We start from the raw sequence: 15,265 nt of genomic DNA, 5'->3' as shown, positions 1-15,265 counted from the left end.
TAGGGAAAGCAGCTTCCTGGAAAATGAAGACAAGGTGTGCCATTAATCTACTTGCATCTGCAATTAAGATCACTCACCTTTCTAAGCAAGAAAGACAGGATTCAGGTTTGCTGAAGGGTAACCTTATAACACTTCCTCAGAATCCCAAATAACCTATCAGATAATTGGTGTAATTAGGCCTCAGAGAAAAAAAAAAAAAAAAACAGGTGGTGAAGCCGCTGATCCAGGCAAGCTTCACCCTGATTCATGTCCCTGCCCACAAAGACCTGTAATTTACGCTAACAAGACACAGGGCACGAAAACAAGGCAGATGAGATGGATGGAAAGCCTAGGCTACCAATATTACACCACCACAGAAAGAAAACCGACAGGCCTTAGAGTTAACCCATTTCTTTCTTTTTTTTTTTTTTTTAAATCTCCTGTGACCTCCACGATCCTTGGTCCCAAAGAAAATAAAGACCATGTTTTGACTTTGATGACTTGTGGGCCCCAAGATTTGTAACTCAAAATGTTATCACATCTTAGAGCCCTAGAGAGGTTACAGGAATTACCCAAACACACAGCTACTTACTGGGTAAGACATAGGTGCCATTTAATTCAGCTAAACTCTACTGCTGTTAACTGAGTGCAAGCTAGGAACACATGCAGAAGTGTTAACCGTAGTTCACTGAGCCACTGCTTGGTTGGTTGGGTGGCGGAATAGATTCCAGCTGTCTCTGATTTACCCAGCTTGAAAACAGAGATAGACAGCAGTACTTTTTCAGCCTGTGGAAGGAACCCTTACTCTAACAAGTAACTTTACTATAGCACCCACAATGTTCATCCTAAATATTCTGTGCAAAGCTTCTCAAAGTTCCTGCCGCCACTGTGGGACCCCAGGCCCTCCTACATTCTGGGGCAAACACTCCCCTCCAGCCCCAGCTGGCAGAGGCTCCACACCCTAGTCCGGGGTAGCAGGTCTCTCAGCCCTGGCTATGGAGGACCACCTGTGCTGCTTTCCCCCCATTCTCCAGAAGTCTAAGCCGGCGGCCTGAACATCCTCATTGGGAATATGCTGCAATGGAACCCTGGTACATTTATTTTGAAAAAGCCGTAACGGTGATGTCGGGCAGCCGGGGTTGAAAACTACTAGGGGACCGACCTTCACGACTGTGGGATTAATGAGAAGGTGGAGTCCCTGAGGAGAGCCTGGGGCAGAGCAACTACCAACCTCATCCGAGGGCTCCTTCCCTGGGAGAGGTGGGGTTTAAGAAATTACTGTTTTTAAAAGCTTCTCAAGTTGGATGGGACAGGAATGAGAGGCTTGACCGACAAGTGATTTTGAACATAAAGTCAAGCAGGTAAGTCATTCAGGTTCCTGGATCTTAACAGGAGCTGGCAAATCGCACCCATCCTTCTGTCTAATGTCTTCTGTCACGGACGCGCCCGCCTGCCCCGTTTTTCACTTCACCTCTGGGCCTCACTGTGAACATCTGTGAAAAGTAGAGGGGCCAGGATCTAGGTGCCTGAAACCCCTTCCCTCCCAAACTGCATGACAGGAGAACTGCGAATTCTCTTCCCCTTCATACCTTCAGCCGCGGTGGGTGCCTGGGGCAGCGGAACCCTCTGGCTGCAGACAGAGCAGTGCGTGAAGGGGCAGGGGCTGTCTCAGGGTAAACCAGGAGCACCTTACTGCATTGACCACCCCCCCCCCGCACCGCTCCCAGCACAGCAGGGGTTGGGGGTGGGTCTTCTGGGAAGTAAGGTTCACACCCCCTCCCATGATGCTGTGACAATAACACAAAACTCCATCTCCTCCCTGCATATTAGGGGTTGTTTATCTGAGGACAAGAAAGAAATATACGACATCTTGCTGCTGGTTAACAGCTTTGACTAGAAGAGAACAGGGGGCCGAGAGGCAACGTCAACTTCGCTGTGAACCCAGGGGAAACATTTGGTCCGAGGATACAAGCAAAGGGGAAAGGTTTGCCATAGTCTGCGGGCTCAGCGACCAAGGCTCAGTTCTTTCCGAGGTAAACAAGAGGTAATCAAATCAACACAGAGCAGAGGACAAGTGTCGCCCCAGCCACCAATCCCTGCTCGGATTCAGTTTCCCAGAGCGGCCGAGGCCCCACGTGACTCCTCCCACACCGGGCGGCCGGGGAGCGAGTGCCCCGCAGCACGTATCCCGGAGAGCGCAGCCCGGAGAATCCTCGACACTTTCCACTCAGCGTGTAACTGTCTTTTTATAGAATACACAAAACAGAAAAATCTTTTAACCCACGAGCTGGCACTCTGCATTGCTAATGACTCAGCAGTTTGGTCTGCCAATCGAGGACCGAAGATGGAGCCGCTCAGGACACTCCGAACTCTTCCCGACAAATCTGACCCACTAATAAAACAGACCGTATTAGCAACTAAGTAGTTTGATAACGGGGCTGACTTTAAAAGACAGTTTACAAAACACTCCTTGGATCTTCTGTAAGACAAAAGATTCAATCCCTTAATCTGTTTCAAAGAAAGCAGTCACTGTCGAAATTTAAAGAGCGATTGCAGGATTTTTAAGCTGCGGTTGTAGTTTTAAATTATACAACGCAGTAGACCAAGTCTTGCCTAGTGAAATCTTGTTTTGAGGAATACGAGAAACTAGTAGCTCAAATCCCGACAGTATAAAGATTTTTAAATCTTAACGAAACTTTAAAATTCACTCTCTAAGGCTTCAACGGCCCTCTCCAAAACTTATTTACGAGCTCCCGCCGCCGCCTGAAGTGTTGCTTCAGAGAATAAAGGTCGGCGGCCGGCCCCTCCTCCAACCCGTGGGCCTCGGGCTCCTCACCGGGGCCGGAGGCGGCGGCCCGGGGGCGGCCCCGCGGGGCCAGAGCCGGGTGGGTCAAGGCCGCCTCCGGCCCCGGCTTCCCAGGAGGGGGCGGGGTGTACGCACCGCGGCCACGGGGCCTCGTGCTCCCCCGCGCAGATCAACCCCGAGCTGGGCTCTGAACGACCCCCGGACGAGCGAACGTAAATAAGGAAAGACCAGCCGCGCCCCCGGCCCAGCGTTTTCAGAGTTCTTCCTCTCACGGCGGCTCGCCCCGAATCCCGGGACCCCGTCCTCCCCAGCCACTCCGGACCGAGCCGCGGACGGCTCACAACCCGAGTCCACGAGTCCAACCGCAAGTCTGGGCGCCTGCTCGCCGGCAGCGGCACCGGCACCGAAACCAGCACCGGGCTGCACCTCGGAAGACCAGGCACCGCGCGGGCTTGGGACGCCGTCGGCGCCTCGGTCGCCCCGACCCGGAGACGGGGGCCCCTCCGCAGGCCCCTCCTCTGCAGGCCGGGCGCCTTTCCCCCGCAGGCCCCCCACACCCAGGCCGGCCCCCGGCCCCCGTTCACCGTGCAGGCTCTCCTCCTGCAGCCCGGGGGTCTCGCTCTGCGACATGGCGGCAGGGCGAGGGCGCTGCGGCCTGCGGGTCGGGGTTGGGGTCGGCGGGCGCTCCAGGAGGGGGAGGAAGAGGGAGCGGGAACGGCGCGGTAGCTAGAGCGCGGTCCGCCCGCGGCTCCAAATGACTGACGCTCGCGGCCGGAGCTCCGCGGATAAGCGGCGGCACCGCCCACTGGCCGTGGGGCGGGGCCTGCGCGTGCGCGAGGGCGCGCGGCGCGTGCCGCGCGTGCGACGCGTGCACGGGTCGCGACGCGAGGAGGGGGCCGCGCGTGCGCAGCCGGGCGGGGGCGGGGCGCGGGCGTCCTGCAGGTGCGCGCGGGACGTGCCGGCACCGCCTGGAGACAGGCGGGCGGGAGGAGGGGCCCGGCGGGGCGACTCGTTTCCGCGACTCTGCCTGAGGCCTGACTGCGCCCCCTCAGACACAGGGCCGGGGAAGGGACGGGGGGCTGACAGTGCGGCTGCGTGTAGAGTCGGACCCGGGGCTGTGGCCCGCACCCTGCGGCCGACGGCGAGGCCGCCCCTCACCTGCAGTGCAGCGACCACCTGCTGTAAATTGGACCGACAGGAAGTCAGACAGTGTCTCTAGCAGCTGGTCCAGCAAGCCACACATCAGCCCCTGGAACAATCAGCCCAAGCGGCCAGGACTTGGTCGCTGACTGACAGCTTCCCCGATTCCTGCCGCTGTCTCCCACTCAGGACCAACCAGAGGAAGCCAAATATGACCGACGTTCGGTCCCCCAACCAAGCACCACTTCTAGTGGGCCGCGCCCCCCCGGCCCCCGCCTCCGTGGGCCTACCTGAGCCCCTCCGCCCTGGGTCACGTGGGGCTCGCCGCTCAGCACCTCTGAGTAGGAGCCACCGCTGTGCTCATTTGGGATCTTGGTTTCCTTTCTGGATGAGGATGCTCTTGGGAGGGGCGTTGGTATTCTCAGCTTTCTCTCTGGTTGTGGAAGCGCCGGCCTTCCTTTCAGCTGGACCCTCATTCTCACTTGGTCAACGTGCACTTACCAAACGACGCCCTGTCGCAGCTGTGCGCTAGTGGGTACAACCGGGGACAACAGCAAGCAACGTCCCCGCAGAGGACAAACTGCAAAGCCCCTCGGACAATGCACCTCTGCCTTGGTGCCTCTCCCAGCGCCTCGGTCCCCCTCACCCGGGAAGCTGCCCATATGGAGCCTTCCAGCCCATGAACACCGTGTGTTTCTCTGTTATTTAGGTCTTCTTTGATTTTTCTCAGCAATATCTTGTTTTCTCAGCAATATCTAGTTTTCGGTGTACAGGGTTTGCACATCTTTTGTCAGATGTATCCCTAAGTGTTCATATTTTTGTGTTATTGTGATTACTATGGGTATATTTCATCTGGTTGCTCACTGATAACATACAGAAATATACTGGACTTTTGGGTACTGTCGCATCCTGCAACCTGCTAAGCTCACTGAAACTTATAGATTTTCCAAGTCCTCTGAAGTGTCTGTAGGCAATTACCTGAAAGTGTTTAAACAGAAATGTTTCTCACTGCACCTGGTTTTCCCTCCCCGTGTGGAGCCCTCTGCAACTCCCAGCAAGTTCCAGCACTTGGAGAACCCCACATGAGGGAGGCCTGAGGCCTAGACTTTTGACAGCATCACTGTAAACGTAATGGTTTGCACAGCCCAGAGCAAAGCTCCACAGCATCGAAGGGATGCGAGTAGGAGGAGGTGATGGTGGGAGGGGGTAGGGAGAAACTGTTCACAGGCAGGTCAATTTTAGGAAAAGTTTAGGACAATTTATTTCAAACTACCCTGTCTCTCCCTCCTTGAAAAGTCTTCCTGTGTACCCAGGTGCGCCCCAGCTTGAGACCACCCTGCTGACGAAGCCCTTTTCGTGCTGGCACTGGTGGAGAGGGGGAGCAGAAGGTGGACAGGGCAGGTTGCCCCACTCACGCACCCTGACAATGTTGGGAGGCTAGGGGGCCGAGGGGAAGGGTAACGTTGAGGCTCTGTTCTGCCACCTAGGGGAGCAGACACCAGGAGGTGCTGTCTAAAGTTTATAGAACCAGAAATAGATACTTAGGTATATTATTTTTAAAAAGACCTAAATAGGAAACATGTTTAGTTCCAATATCAAAACTAGGGATAGATCGATAGGGAAATGAGCTAATCTCTTATTTTTCATGAGGGAGTCAGTAGATGCTGTCCTAACTTGAAAAAGGAGTTATTCACATCTATTTTTCAAAGCTATGTTGGTCATAACCTGAAGAACTGGAAGCAGAAGTGGTTAAAAATGGCTGCTTCTCAGGAGTGAGATAAGAGATCTCCAGTTTTCATTTTGTGACCTGTATTATTTTGATTTTCTTTGTCTGGGTGTATATTATTTTGATTTAAAAATATTCACTGAAGCCATAGCGAGGAGGGGGTGTTGAAAAGACACGGGGGCCAGCTGGAGCTCTGTGAGCAATGACGTGGCAGTGGGTTATCACCCAAAGAATGACATTCCCACGCCCATGTTAACGTAGATAAATGATTGAATAAGCAAGTAAACAAGGGAAAAGAGACAAACCTCCCACACAGAAGAATCCTGAGTAAGTGACGTAGATGTCGTGCCACACAACAGATACAAACAACACAACACGACATGCACACAACACCCATACGTGTACAATACAAAAACTACACACATGCAACAAAACATACACACAACACACATACACACACACGACATGATATACGTGCAACACAAGCACATGTACATACAACTCACACACACACAACACACAAACCACAACATACACACAACACACCCACACACAACATATGCACACATAGACACATACCATAGACACGTACAACACACACGCACAACACACAAAACATACAACACACGTGCAACACACAAAACATACAACACACGCACAACACATAAAACATACAACTCACAAACACACAAACCACAACATACACACAACACACCCACACACAACATGCACACACAGACACATACCATAGACATGTACCACACACGCGCACAACACACAAAACATACAACACACGCACAGCACACAAAACATACAACACACACGCACAACACACAAAACATACAACACACACGCACTACGCATACCACGTACAACATACATACACACAACCCATCCAACACACATAGTAACACAACATGCACAAAGACACGCATGACACACACACGTAGCCCTGTTCAGGGCCCACGAGCAAATTTAAATCTAAGAACAAACACACTGTATAAAATTCCATCGACCCTCCACCGCCCCCAGGAGGGAAGCACGACTCCCCCTAAGTGTGGGCCGCGCGGAGCGACTTCCTCCCGAGAGCACAGCGTGGACAGGGAAGGAGCCACTGGACAGTGAAGACACCTGACAGACACGGCCTCGGCCAGGTGGTCGAGGTCAACAGCAGCAGAAATGCGTCGTGTCGAGAGTACACGCCCCTGATAGGACGTGACGAGAAGGACACCTCCTCCGTGTCTTCCTTCTAGAAACACACCACCCCAGTTCAGCCACCAGACAAACCTCAGACGCTGCCCAGCAGAGGGACATTCTATAAACTCCCCGCTCCTCCAATCGTCAAGCCATCAAAACTACAGAAACACCGAGAAACCGTCACAGCCAAGAGGAGCCAAGGGGGACTCGAGTCTAAATGAAATGTGGTGCCCAGGGTCGCCTCCTGGGGCAGAAAAGGATTTCAGGTAAACACGGAGAAGATAAGAATAAAACACGCACTTTAATAATAATACATCAGTATTGGGACTTCCCTGGTGGTGCAGTGGTTAAGAATCCGCCTGCCAACGCGGGAGTCACGGGTTTGAGCCCTGGTCCGGGAAGATCCCACAGGCCGCGGAGCAACTAAGCCCGTGCGCCACAACTACTGAGCCTGCTCTCTAGAGCCCGCGAGCCACAACTACTGAGCCCACGCACCTAGAGCCCGTGCTCCGCAACAAGAGAAGCCACTTTAATGAGAAGCCCACGCACCGCAAAGAAGAGTGGCCCCCACTCGCCGCAACTAGAGAAAGCCCGCAGGCAGCAGTGAAGACCCAACGCAGACAGAAATAAATAAATTAAATTAATAATTTTTTTGAAAAAAGAAATACACCTGCAAACATACTGAGTAGAATGATAGCAAATTGAGCTCTAAAGAAGATTAATACATTACAACAGCGAGGGTCTCTCCTGGGACTGTAAGGACGGTGTAAGAGTATATTTAATAAAAGCTTAAAGAAGAAAAAATATCTTGATCGTCTTATGAAATACCCGACAGATCAAAGATTAAGAATAGGGCTTCCCTGGTGGCGCAATGGTTGAGAGTCCGCCTGCCGATGCAGGGGACACGGGTTCGTGCCCCGGTCCGGGAAGATCCCACGTGCCGCGGAGCGGCTGGGCCCGTGAGCCATGGCCGCTGAGCCTGCGCGTCTGGAGCCTGTGCTCCGCAACGGGAGAGCCCACAGCAGCGAGAGGCCCGCGTACCGCAAAAAAAAAAAAAAAAAAAAAAAAAAGAATAATCATCATTTTAGAAGCAAATAATTATTCAGTATGCATTCATGACAACACACAGACACCAAAAACAAGCTTGGTGAGCTGGGAAGGGGGTGGAGGCCCTCAGTTAATTAATTAATGTGTAAAAGACATTTAATAATGTTTGTTGGCTGCTCAACTCCTGAAGCCCTGCTCAGTGCCTGAATTCCCAACTTTTCATTCATAGGAACTTAAAATACTGGGTCTTACATCCTTAGCCTCCCTCCCAGCTGGGTAGGGGAAGAGCAGCTCTTCACTTCCTGGAGTAGCTGTGGTAGCGGCAGCCTCCGCTACCACAGTGTCTGGTGGGGCTCCAGTGCCTGGTGCCACCTGGCAACGGAACAAGCGTTTCTGTTTTGTCCAGCAGTTTCCTAACTGGGCCAGGTGTGCAGTCTGACTTGCTGTGCTGGCTGTGTAGCTGCCCTTTGTTCCTGCCATTTTTCATGGCTAGTCCTTGGGCCTCTCCAGCAATTCTGTGCACCCTCCAATATACCTTCAGAAAAATCCCTTTTCCACTGACATCAGCTGGAGCTGGTTTCCTTTACTTCAACTAAGAAGTCTTCCTGATGAAGGGACTCACCTGAAACCTACAGCAAGCATCCTCCTAACAGTGAAATGCTAGTGCATTTCCATGAAGTCAGTAACGAGCCAGGGCACCTGTGACCATTCTGGTCTGGAGGTCTGAGGCAATGCAGGAAGGCAGGAAGGAGAAATGAAAATCTGGCATGTGGGATCTTAGTTCCCCAACCAGGAATCGAACCCACACCCCTTGCATTGGAAGCACGGAGTCTCAACCACTGGACCACCAGGGAAGTCCTGAGAAATGAACATTTTAAGATGTCAAAAAGGAATATGCAAAACGGTCACTGTTGACCCCCCCACCCCGTCATCCCCACCCCATGTAAGTTCCATGAGGGCAGGAACTTCCATTGGTCTGTTGGGTTCACCAATGTATGATGAACACCTAGAACCAGGCCTGACTTTTGGCAGGTGTTCAGGTAATATTTGTTAATGAAACTAATGAATTAACAAAGAATAATAAAGTTGTTTACCTAGAAAGTTGAAGACAACTAATGGAGAGAGTCTTTGAACAAATAAGAATCAGTAAAATATGTGTAGTAAGGTTAGCACAGAAAAATCAACTACTTTCTTCCAGATTAGCAGTTTGAAAGTGGAAAACATTCATAAGAGCAACAAACAAAATATCTAAGAATAAACTTAATAAGAATTGTTCAAGATATGAAGAAAATTTTTTAATTTTGCAGGAAAATTTGAAAAGGCATTATTTATGATTTTAAAGATACAGCATGTCCTTAAAAGAAAAAGTTGATATGACAACCTCTGTCACTTTACTGTGCGCCCCACAAAGCTCTGAGCCTTGACATTTAAGGTGCCATCTGACTTCACAATAACCCAGTCAGGTGGGAGGATTACTGCTCTTTTAAAAAAAAAAAAATAAGAGGAGGGTACAGTTTACTGAAGTAAAGGGAATTTGGAGACGTAAAGGGACTCGACGGGAAGGAGCCACCTGCAGTCCACAGAGCAGGCGAAGGATTAGTGTGGGGAAGGTGTCAATGGCCCGATACATCCCAGCAAGCTACAGACACCCACCGGTAAGTGGACAGGAATGGGCACCTCACAAACAACAAACCCAAAAGGCCAGTGAACACGTGAGAAGATGCTCCAGCTCACACGGGGAGGGACTTCCAGCTGAGACAATGAAAGACCGTTTCTGTCTCAAGCTGTGACCACTGCCAGTCCTGGTGGGTTCTCCAGTCTGTGTTTCAGCGTCCCCACCCCAGGCCGCTCACCTCCACCCTCACGGCCCCGCACTGCCTTCGTCTCCTTCCTCTGGTCACCTGGTCATCCCTGCAAATGGCTTCAGGGCCCCGTCCCCTCTCCCAGCACAGCACCCACCTGCTTCCCGCGGCCCCCCACATACACACAGGGCACCACGCCTGCATCCAAGCAGCAAAGCAGAAGAGGGGATACACCATGCAAAGTGGTTTCGTTTTCAGCTCGTGACCGCTCACTCCAAGGGGCCCTGGGGGCACTGCTCCGTTCCCCAGGCCCCTGGGCCCCAAGTGTCTGTTCAGTCCTTGCCCCCCGGGGAGGAGGGGTTGGGGTGAGGCCACCCACCCTGCTCTGGATAGAGGATGCACTCGGGAGGACGCAGATCCCCATGGCCAGCAGACCAAAGTGTCCGTTCCCCAGGCCCAGGTGGGCTCTGGGGGGTGGAGGGGGGCCTGGGGGTGTCTAGGTCTGGCCAGCAGGGTCCCGGAAGGCAAGCAGGAGGCTGAAGTTACCGTCCGGAAGGGCAGCAAGCAGCCGTGACCCCACCGCCAGGGACCTCAGTTGAGAGGCCCAATGTCCCCAGAGTCCCAAGGGACAGTCAGTGTGAGTCCAGCCCAGGCATTGCCCCCTCTGCACTGACCCCTTAGGTCGGGGCTGTCACTGGGGAGAAGGGGCTGGAGGAGGTGTGATGGTGGCCCGGCCAGGGCCAGTGGAGGACATTCTGCATGACCCGGAAATGATTCTGAAAAGCCTCTGGGGGGCTCTCACAGGGACAAAGGAAGAGCTTTCCTGGGGACGGAATATGCACGTCATTTGTTCCCCTAGCGCCCTGCTGCTGCCGGTGGGGAGGTGGCCAGACGCAAACGTGCATGACCCTGACCGCAGGGGCCAGAACCTTTAGGGAGGGATTATCCTTCACCTTCTAGACTCGGGCGTCCTCGAGAAAATGCTATCCTGGGACGCAGAGCCAGGCCCCGATTGCACGGTTCTGTTTCCCGTCCTCTTCCAGTAAAGCATGGGCTTTTCCACGAGGTCCCAGTGATGTCTGGGCTGTGGCAGGCTGCTTTTCCGAGCGGCCGGTGTGACGAAACACTTAGAGCTGTAAACAGTGTGCTCTCGCTGTGTACTCCCACTGGGTCTGGTTTGTTCCAGCTCCCGTCCCCGGTGGTGCTGGAGAAACAGGATCCTTTCCAAGGAGAGGCTGCACTCTGATGAGAGCCTGCCCTTGCCTGAAATGTTCAAAACAGGGCGAGGCTCCAGAGCGGAGGAGGCGTGCTCCTGCGAGCCTGGACCACGGCTGGGGGGGCGCTGGGCGGGGCTGGTTTTTTGCCCCTTTTCCCTGAAGCCCTAGCTCAGCTGCTCCTCAGCTGGGAGGGGCGCCGCCGTGTGTAATGACGAGCACGGTGGCCAGGTCTGCGGCCCCGCCCGTGGGGAGAAGCTCATCTCAGGGCTCAGGCCCAGCAGGCACAACTCAGACCGTGAGCCCAGGTCCAGGAGCTCAGCCCCCAGCCCCCTCCCCGTGCCCACCTTCCCCGGCACACCAGGGGCCCAGGGAAAGGGACTAGGGGGACTGGGGGGGCCTCTAAGGGGCTGAGCTGATGCTCTCAAATGCCCTGAACCACTGGGCTGGGCGCAGCTGCAGGGTCAGGCCATCACGTGGATGCAAAATGCTGAGCCCTACCTTGGCGGGACAGGGCTGCCTGGGGTACTGCCCTTTGCCGGTGGTGAGGGGGACAAAAGCGCCCCCTGCCTGAGGTTTTACAAGGAGACTGAGGCCCGGAGAGGTCCACTGATGAGCTGGGATTTGAAAACAGGCCTTCCCGGCTCCAAGGCCTGGTCTCACCGCATGTTGTTATCCCTAAAAAGACAGGGTCTATGGGGGCAGTGGTACAGCTAAGGTGACCAGTCTGAAAAGCCCGGGGACCGCTGACTGGGGAAGTCCAGGATGCATCCGTCAGACCAGGGACTGAAGGGAGCTGAGTGGGTCTCAGAATAGCAGGCAGAACCCGGCCACCAGGCAGTGGCTCTGCCCCTAGTCGGAAGCCCCTGGCTGCACCCAGGGTGGCAGAGCTCTCACCCAGAGCACTGAGACATTGCCCCCAGAGCCCTGCCCTACTTAGCCAGGCCTGGTCCCTGGATCACAGGGAACAGTGGAGCTCTTTCTGGAATTCACCAGAGGTACCAGGTGGGGCTGCGCAGGGAAGGCCATGAGGCCATTGCTCAGCAGAAGACGCTGAGCCCAAGTTGCAGGGGACAGGGCTGACTCAGGTGACCGGGTTGGGCAGGGCATGCTATTTGCTGAGTCTGGAATACAGAGGAGCCACTGAGCGGGAGGGCCGTGGGCAGGGCGCTTCCCTTGGGGCTGCAGATGCTGGACGTGTCTCGGAGCACACATCCAAGTGCAGGCTGGACACGGACTCGGGGTCCACTAGGATACGGCAGGCTGGACGGGAGCACAGCTGCTGGACGCCACAGGTCCAGAGGGCACGTGTGTGGATGAGAGACCAGGACAGGGAAGGGGGGTGTGGATCTGAGCCAGGGGCCCAGGCACATGCAGGCAGAGGGAGGTGGGCCAGGTCCCCCAGCCGCGGGCACAGCTGGCCCAGAACTCTGGCAAGGGCCGCGTCCTTCAGCTCGAGGCCAGGCACTTGAAGCCACAGGTTAAGTTCTAGGCTTAGACCACTGGCAGAATCACCCCAGCCCCTGTGACTTTTCCACTTCACCCCTGGACGTGCCATCTGCCCACAGGGGATGGAGTCAACCTTGGAGGCTGCCCCGCCCTCCTGCCCGAGGCACCAGCACCCTTTAGCCCTGGGGAGCTGGCCCCTCCCTGGCCTCTGGGACAAGCTGCCAGGTTTGCCCCAAGGGCACACTCAGCTCTAAGCCACTCACTGCCTCTCTCTGGCCTTTGGAGAGATCGCTTTGGATGTCCCTCCTCCTGCTACATCCTTCCCTCCGGTGGGCACATCTCAGAGAGGTTTTCAGGTTTCCATACCTGAGTGGGATATGGAAGGGGAAACGCAGAGAGAAAGAGACACAGGTGTTCTTAGAGCCACCCCCCTTTTCCAATCTGGTAAGTGGATATAATCCTATGAATACACGCTTCACAGGGTTCTGGTGAGGACTGGAGAAAGGATACAGGTCCTTGCTAGGGACACAGTAAACATCTGTGATGGCAAGAGTGACAGGGCAGCAGCGGCAGTGGGTGCGGGGGAGTTCCCTGGTGGCCTAGTGGTTAAGATTCCGGGCTTTCAGTCCCTGGTCGGGGAACTGAGATTCTGAAAGCCATGCGGCGTGGCCATAAACAAATGAAGACTGATGGGGCTGTAACCCTGCCCTGAGCTGCTCCAGGCACCTGCCGGATCTGGGGCTCTCAGGTGCTGACTCTGAGGGTCTGGATGCTGCTGGGCTTAGAAAGACCAGTTCCCCTCCTCCCAGGATGTGCCGGTCTCGTGCACAGGCTGACGCCTTTGTGTGGCTACGGGCCTTAGATGCCTGATAAAGTACCTGATAGGTGTTTAATCAGAGCGAGATCTTATTATGCAGCCTCCTTTGTGTTTCAAACCTATAAGCTCAGTGACCTTGGAGGGGGAGGCTCGTGTCGAGGTCCTGGTCCTGACTCCCGAGTGCTGAGCGCTTCTCTGCGTGACAGTAGGGACCATTTTCCCACATCCTTGCACTGGGGCAGCCTCCGCTAGTGCCCTGGGCACCCGGCGGCTTTGCTCTCGGGTCCCCGAGGCCCGCATGCGCTCTCGCCTTTAGATGAAGCTGCCTTTCCCAGGCCGGGCATCGGGGAAGGACCGCCAGGCCAGGGGTGGGGGGAAGGCAGGAGCGAGCCAGAAACTGAAGGTGGCTGGAGCAAGCAGTTCCCTCTTCTGAGGGGTCTTCCCTGAACAGGGGGTTCCTCTCCCTCCTTTCATTTTATTTTAGTTTTTTGGCTGCACCGCGAGGCTTATGGCATCTTAGTTCCCCGACCAGGGGTGGAAATGCCCCCAGCAGTGGAAGCCCTTAGTCCTAACCACTGGACCACCAGGGAATTCCCACATGACTGATACTTTTTGATGATACTTAAGAAAAACCTTTTGTTTATTATTTATACTGAAGTTTAGCTGATGTACACTGTTATGTAAGTTTCAGGTGTACAATATAGTGATTCACAATTTTTAAAGGGTAGATGATACTTTTTGACGACTGAGTTTGCCCAGTGCTGTGTGATGGTTTGCCCAGCGCTGTGTGAGTTTGCCCAGCGCTGTGTGAGTTTGCCCAGCGCTGTGTGATGGTTTGCCCAGCGCTGTGTGATGGTTTGCCCAGCGCTGTGTGATGGTTGGCACTATTGGACGCTGCTGCTGCTAATGAAGATAACATAAAAAGCCAAATTGGGTGCCCCCCACCCCATCGGTTTAGGTGAGGACTGCTCAGGAGCCCGCTGTTCAGGGTCCCACCAGACAGCGGAGGACACTCGGACCACACCCCTCAGGTGAGCACCCTGTACCTTCCCATGGTTCAGGTGCAGGAGGAGTGTTGGGGAGCAGAGCCAGGAGACAAGGCAGCCAGTGCCCCGACGACTGTGACGTTTGGCCCCTGGACATCTTCTCAGGTCAGATTGGTCTCCGTGGAGACGGGGGTCCCGGTGCCCGGGGGGCGTTCCTCGCTCGCTCCTGTGCCCCTGGAGAGCATAGGGACCTTATAGGTCACAGGGTCACTCAGGCCCTGACACTGCAGCCCCGGCCTCACTCCCGCCAGCTGCCCAGACCAGCGGCTTCCAAACCCAGTGGCACAAACCCGTCGAGTGGCACATTCCCAGGGCCCACCCCAGACCTACTGATGCCTGGGGACAGGGCGTGGACTCAGCATCTGAAACAAGACTCCCGGTGACTCTGAAAGCTGCACTGAGATTTTGCACCACGGCTGTGTCTCACTCCTTCAAGCCTCAAGCCTAACTCTGTTCGTCCAGGTGAAGCTGTCTCCAGGGGCTTCTAGCCCTTGGCACGTCTCGGGGAAGACATGATGCGTGAGAAATACAGAGGTCACGGGAGCACTGAGGGGAAGCACTGATGGCCCTATAAGGACTCCCTGAGGACGTCCATCGCAGAGCATACCAGGAAGGATGCCCGTCCCGGGGCCTGGCACGAGGACACCAGCGGGCATATCCAGGCCAGGTCGTGGGGAAGGTGCCCGCAGGCACGGCCCCAGTGGTGAGGGGGCCTCATCCATCTCTCCCCGCCTCTTCCCCTTGTCCTATCCTCCTGGGCAGCCTCCCTGGGCCATGAGGACTCCTCCGCGCTTGAGGCACCAGAGTCACATCCATTGGATAACCAGCTTTTGATAACTAAGGTCTGTCCTCCTGACAAATTCATTAATATGCAGCATGAGGACTTTCTCGCTGAGCTCGCCCCTGAGGGATGGTTGTACAGGGGATGCTTTCTCCTCCTGGAGAAACCGTCTGGAGTTTCCATCCGCTGGCTCGCGGACACCCCCTGCTGTCCAAGACACAGAATCCTACAAGCGCCTGAGATGAGAAGCTGGTGCAGGAA

The 15,265-nt window shown here is 54.8% G+C and overlaps 1 protein-coding gene across 1 annotated transcript in view; it reads right to left on the bottom strand.

The window, feature by feature from the left end:
* BNIP3 (BCL2 interacting protein 3) overlaps positions 1-3,415 on the bottom strand; it is a 10,900-nt gene extending 7,485 nt beyond the window's left edge. The window contains exon 1 of the mRNA XM_007452002.1: positions 3,370-3,415. Coding sequence (XP_007452064.1) covers positions 3,370-3,415 — 46 coding nt within the window. The remainder of the gene's footprint in view (positions 1-3,369) is intronic.
* Positions 3,416-15,265: the final 11,850 nt, after the last annotated feature.

Source organism: Lipotes vexillifer, unplaced genomic scaffold, assembly GCF_000442215.2.
Source record: "Lipotes vexillifer unplaced genomic scaffold, Lipotes_vexillifer_v1.1 scaffold1117, whole genome shotgun sequence".
Classification (NCBI taxonomy): Eukaryota; Metazoa; Chordata; class Mammalia; order Artiodactyla; family Lipotidae; genus Lipotes; species Lipotes vexillifer.
The sequence above is the reverse complement of the archived record's forward strand: the minus strand, read 5'-3'. Positions and strand labels throughout refer to the sequence as shown.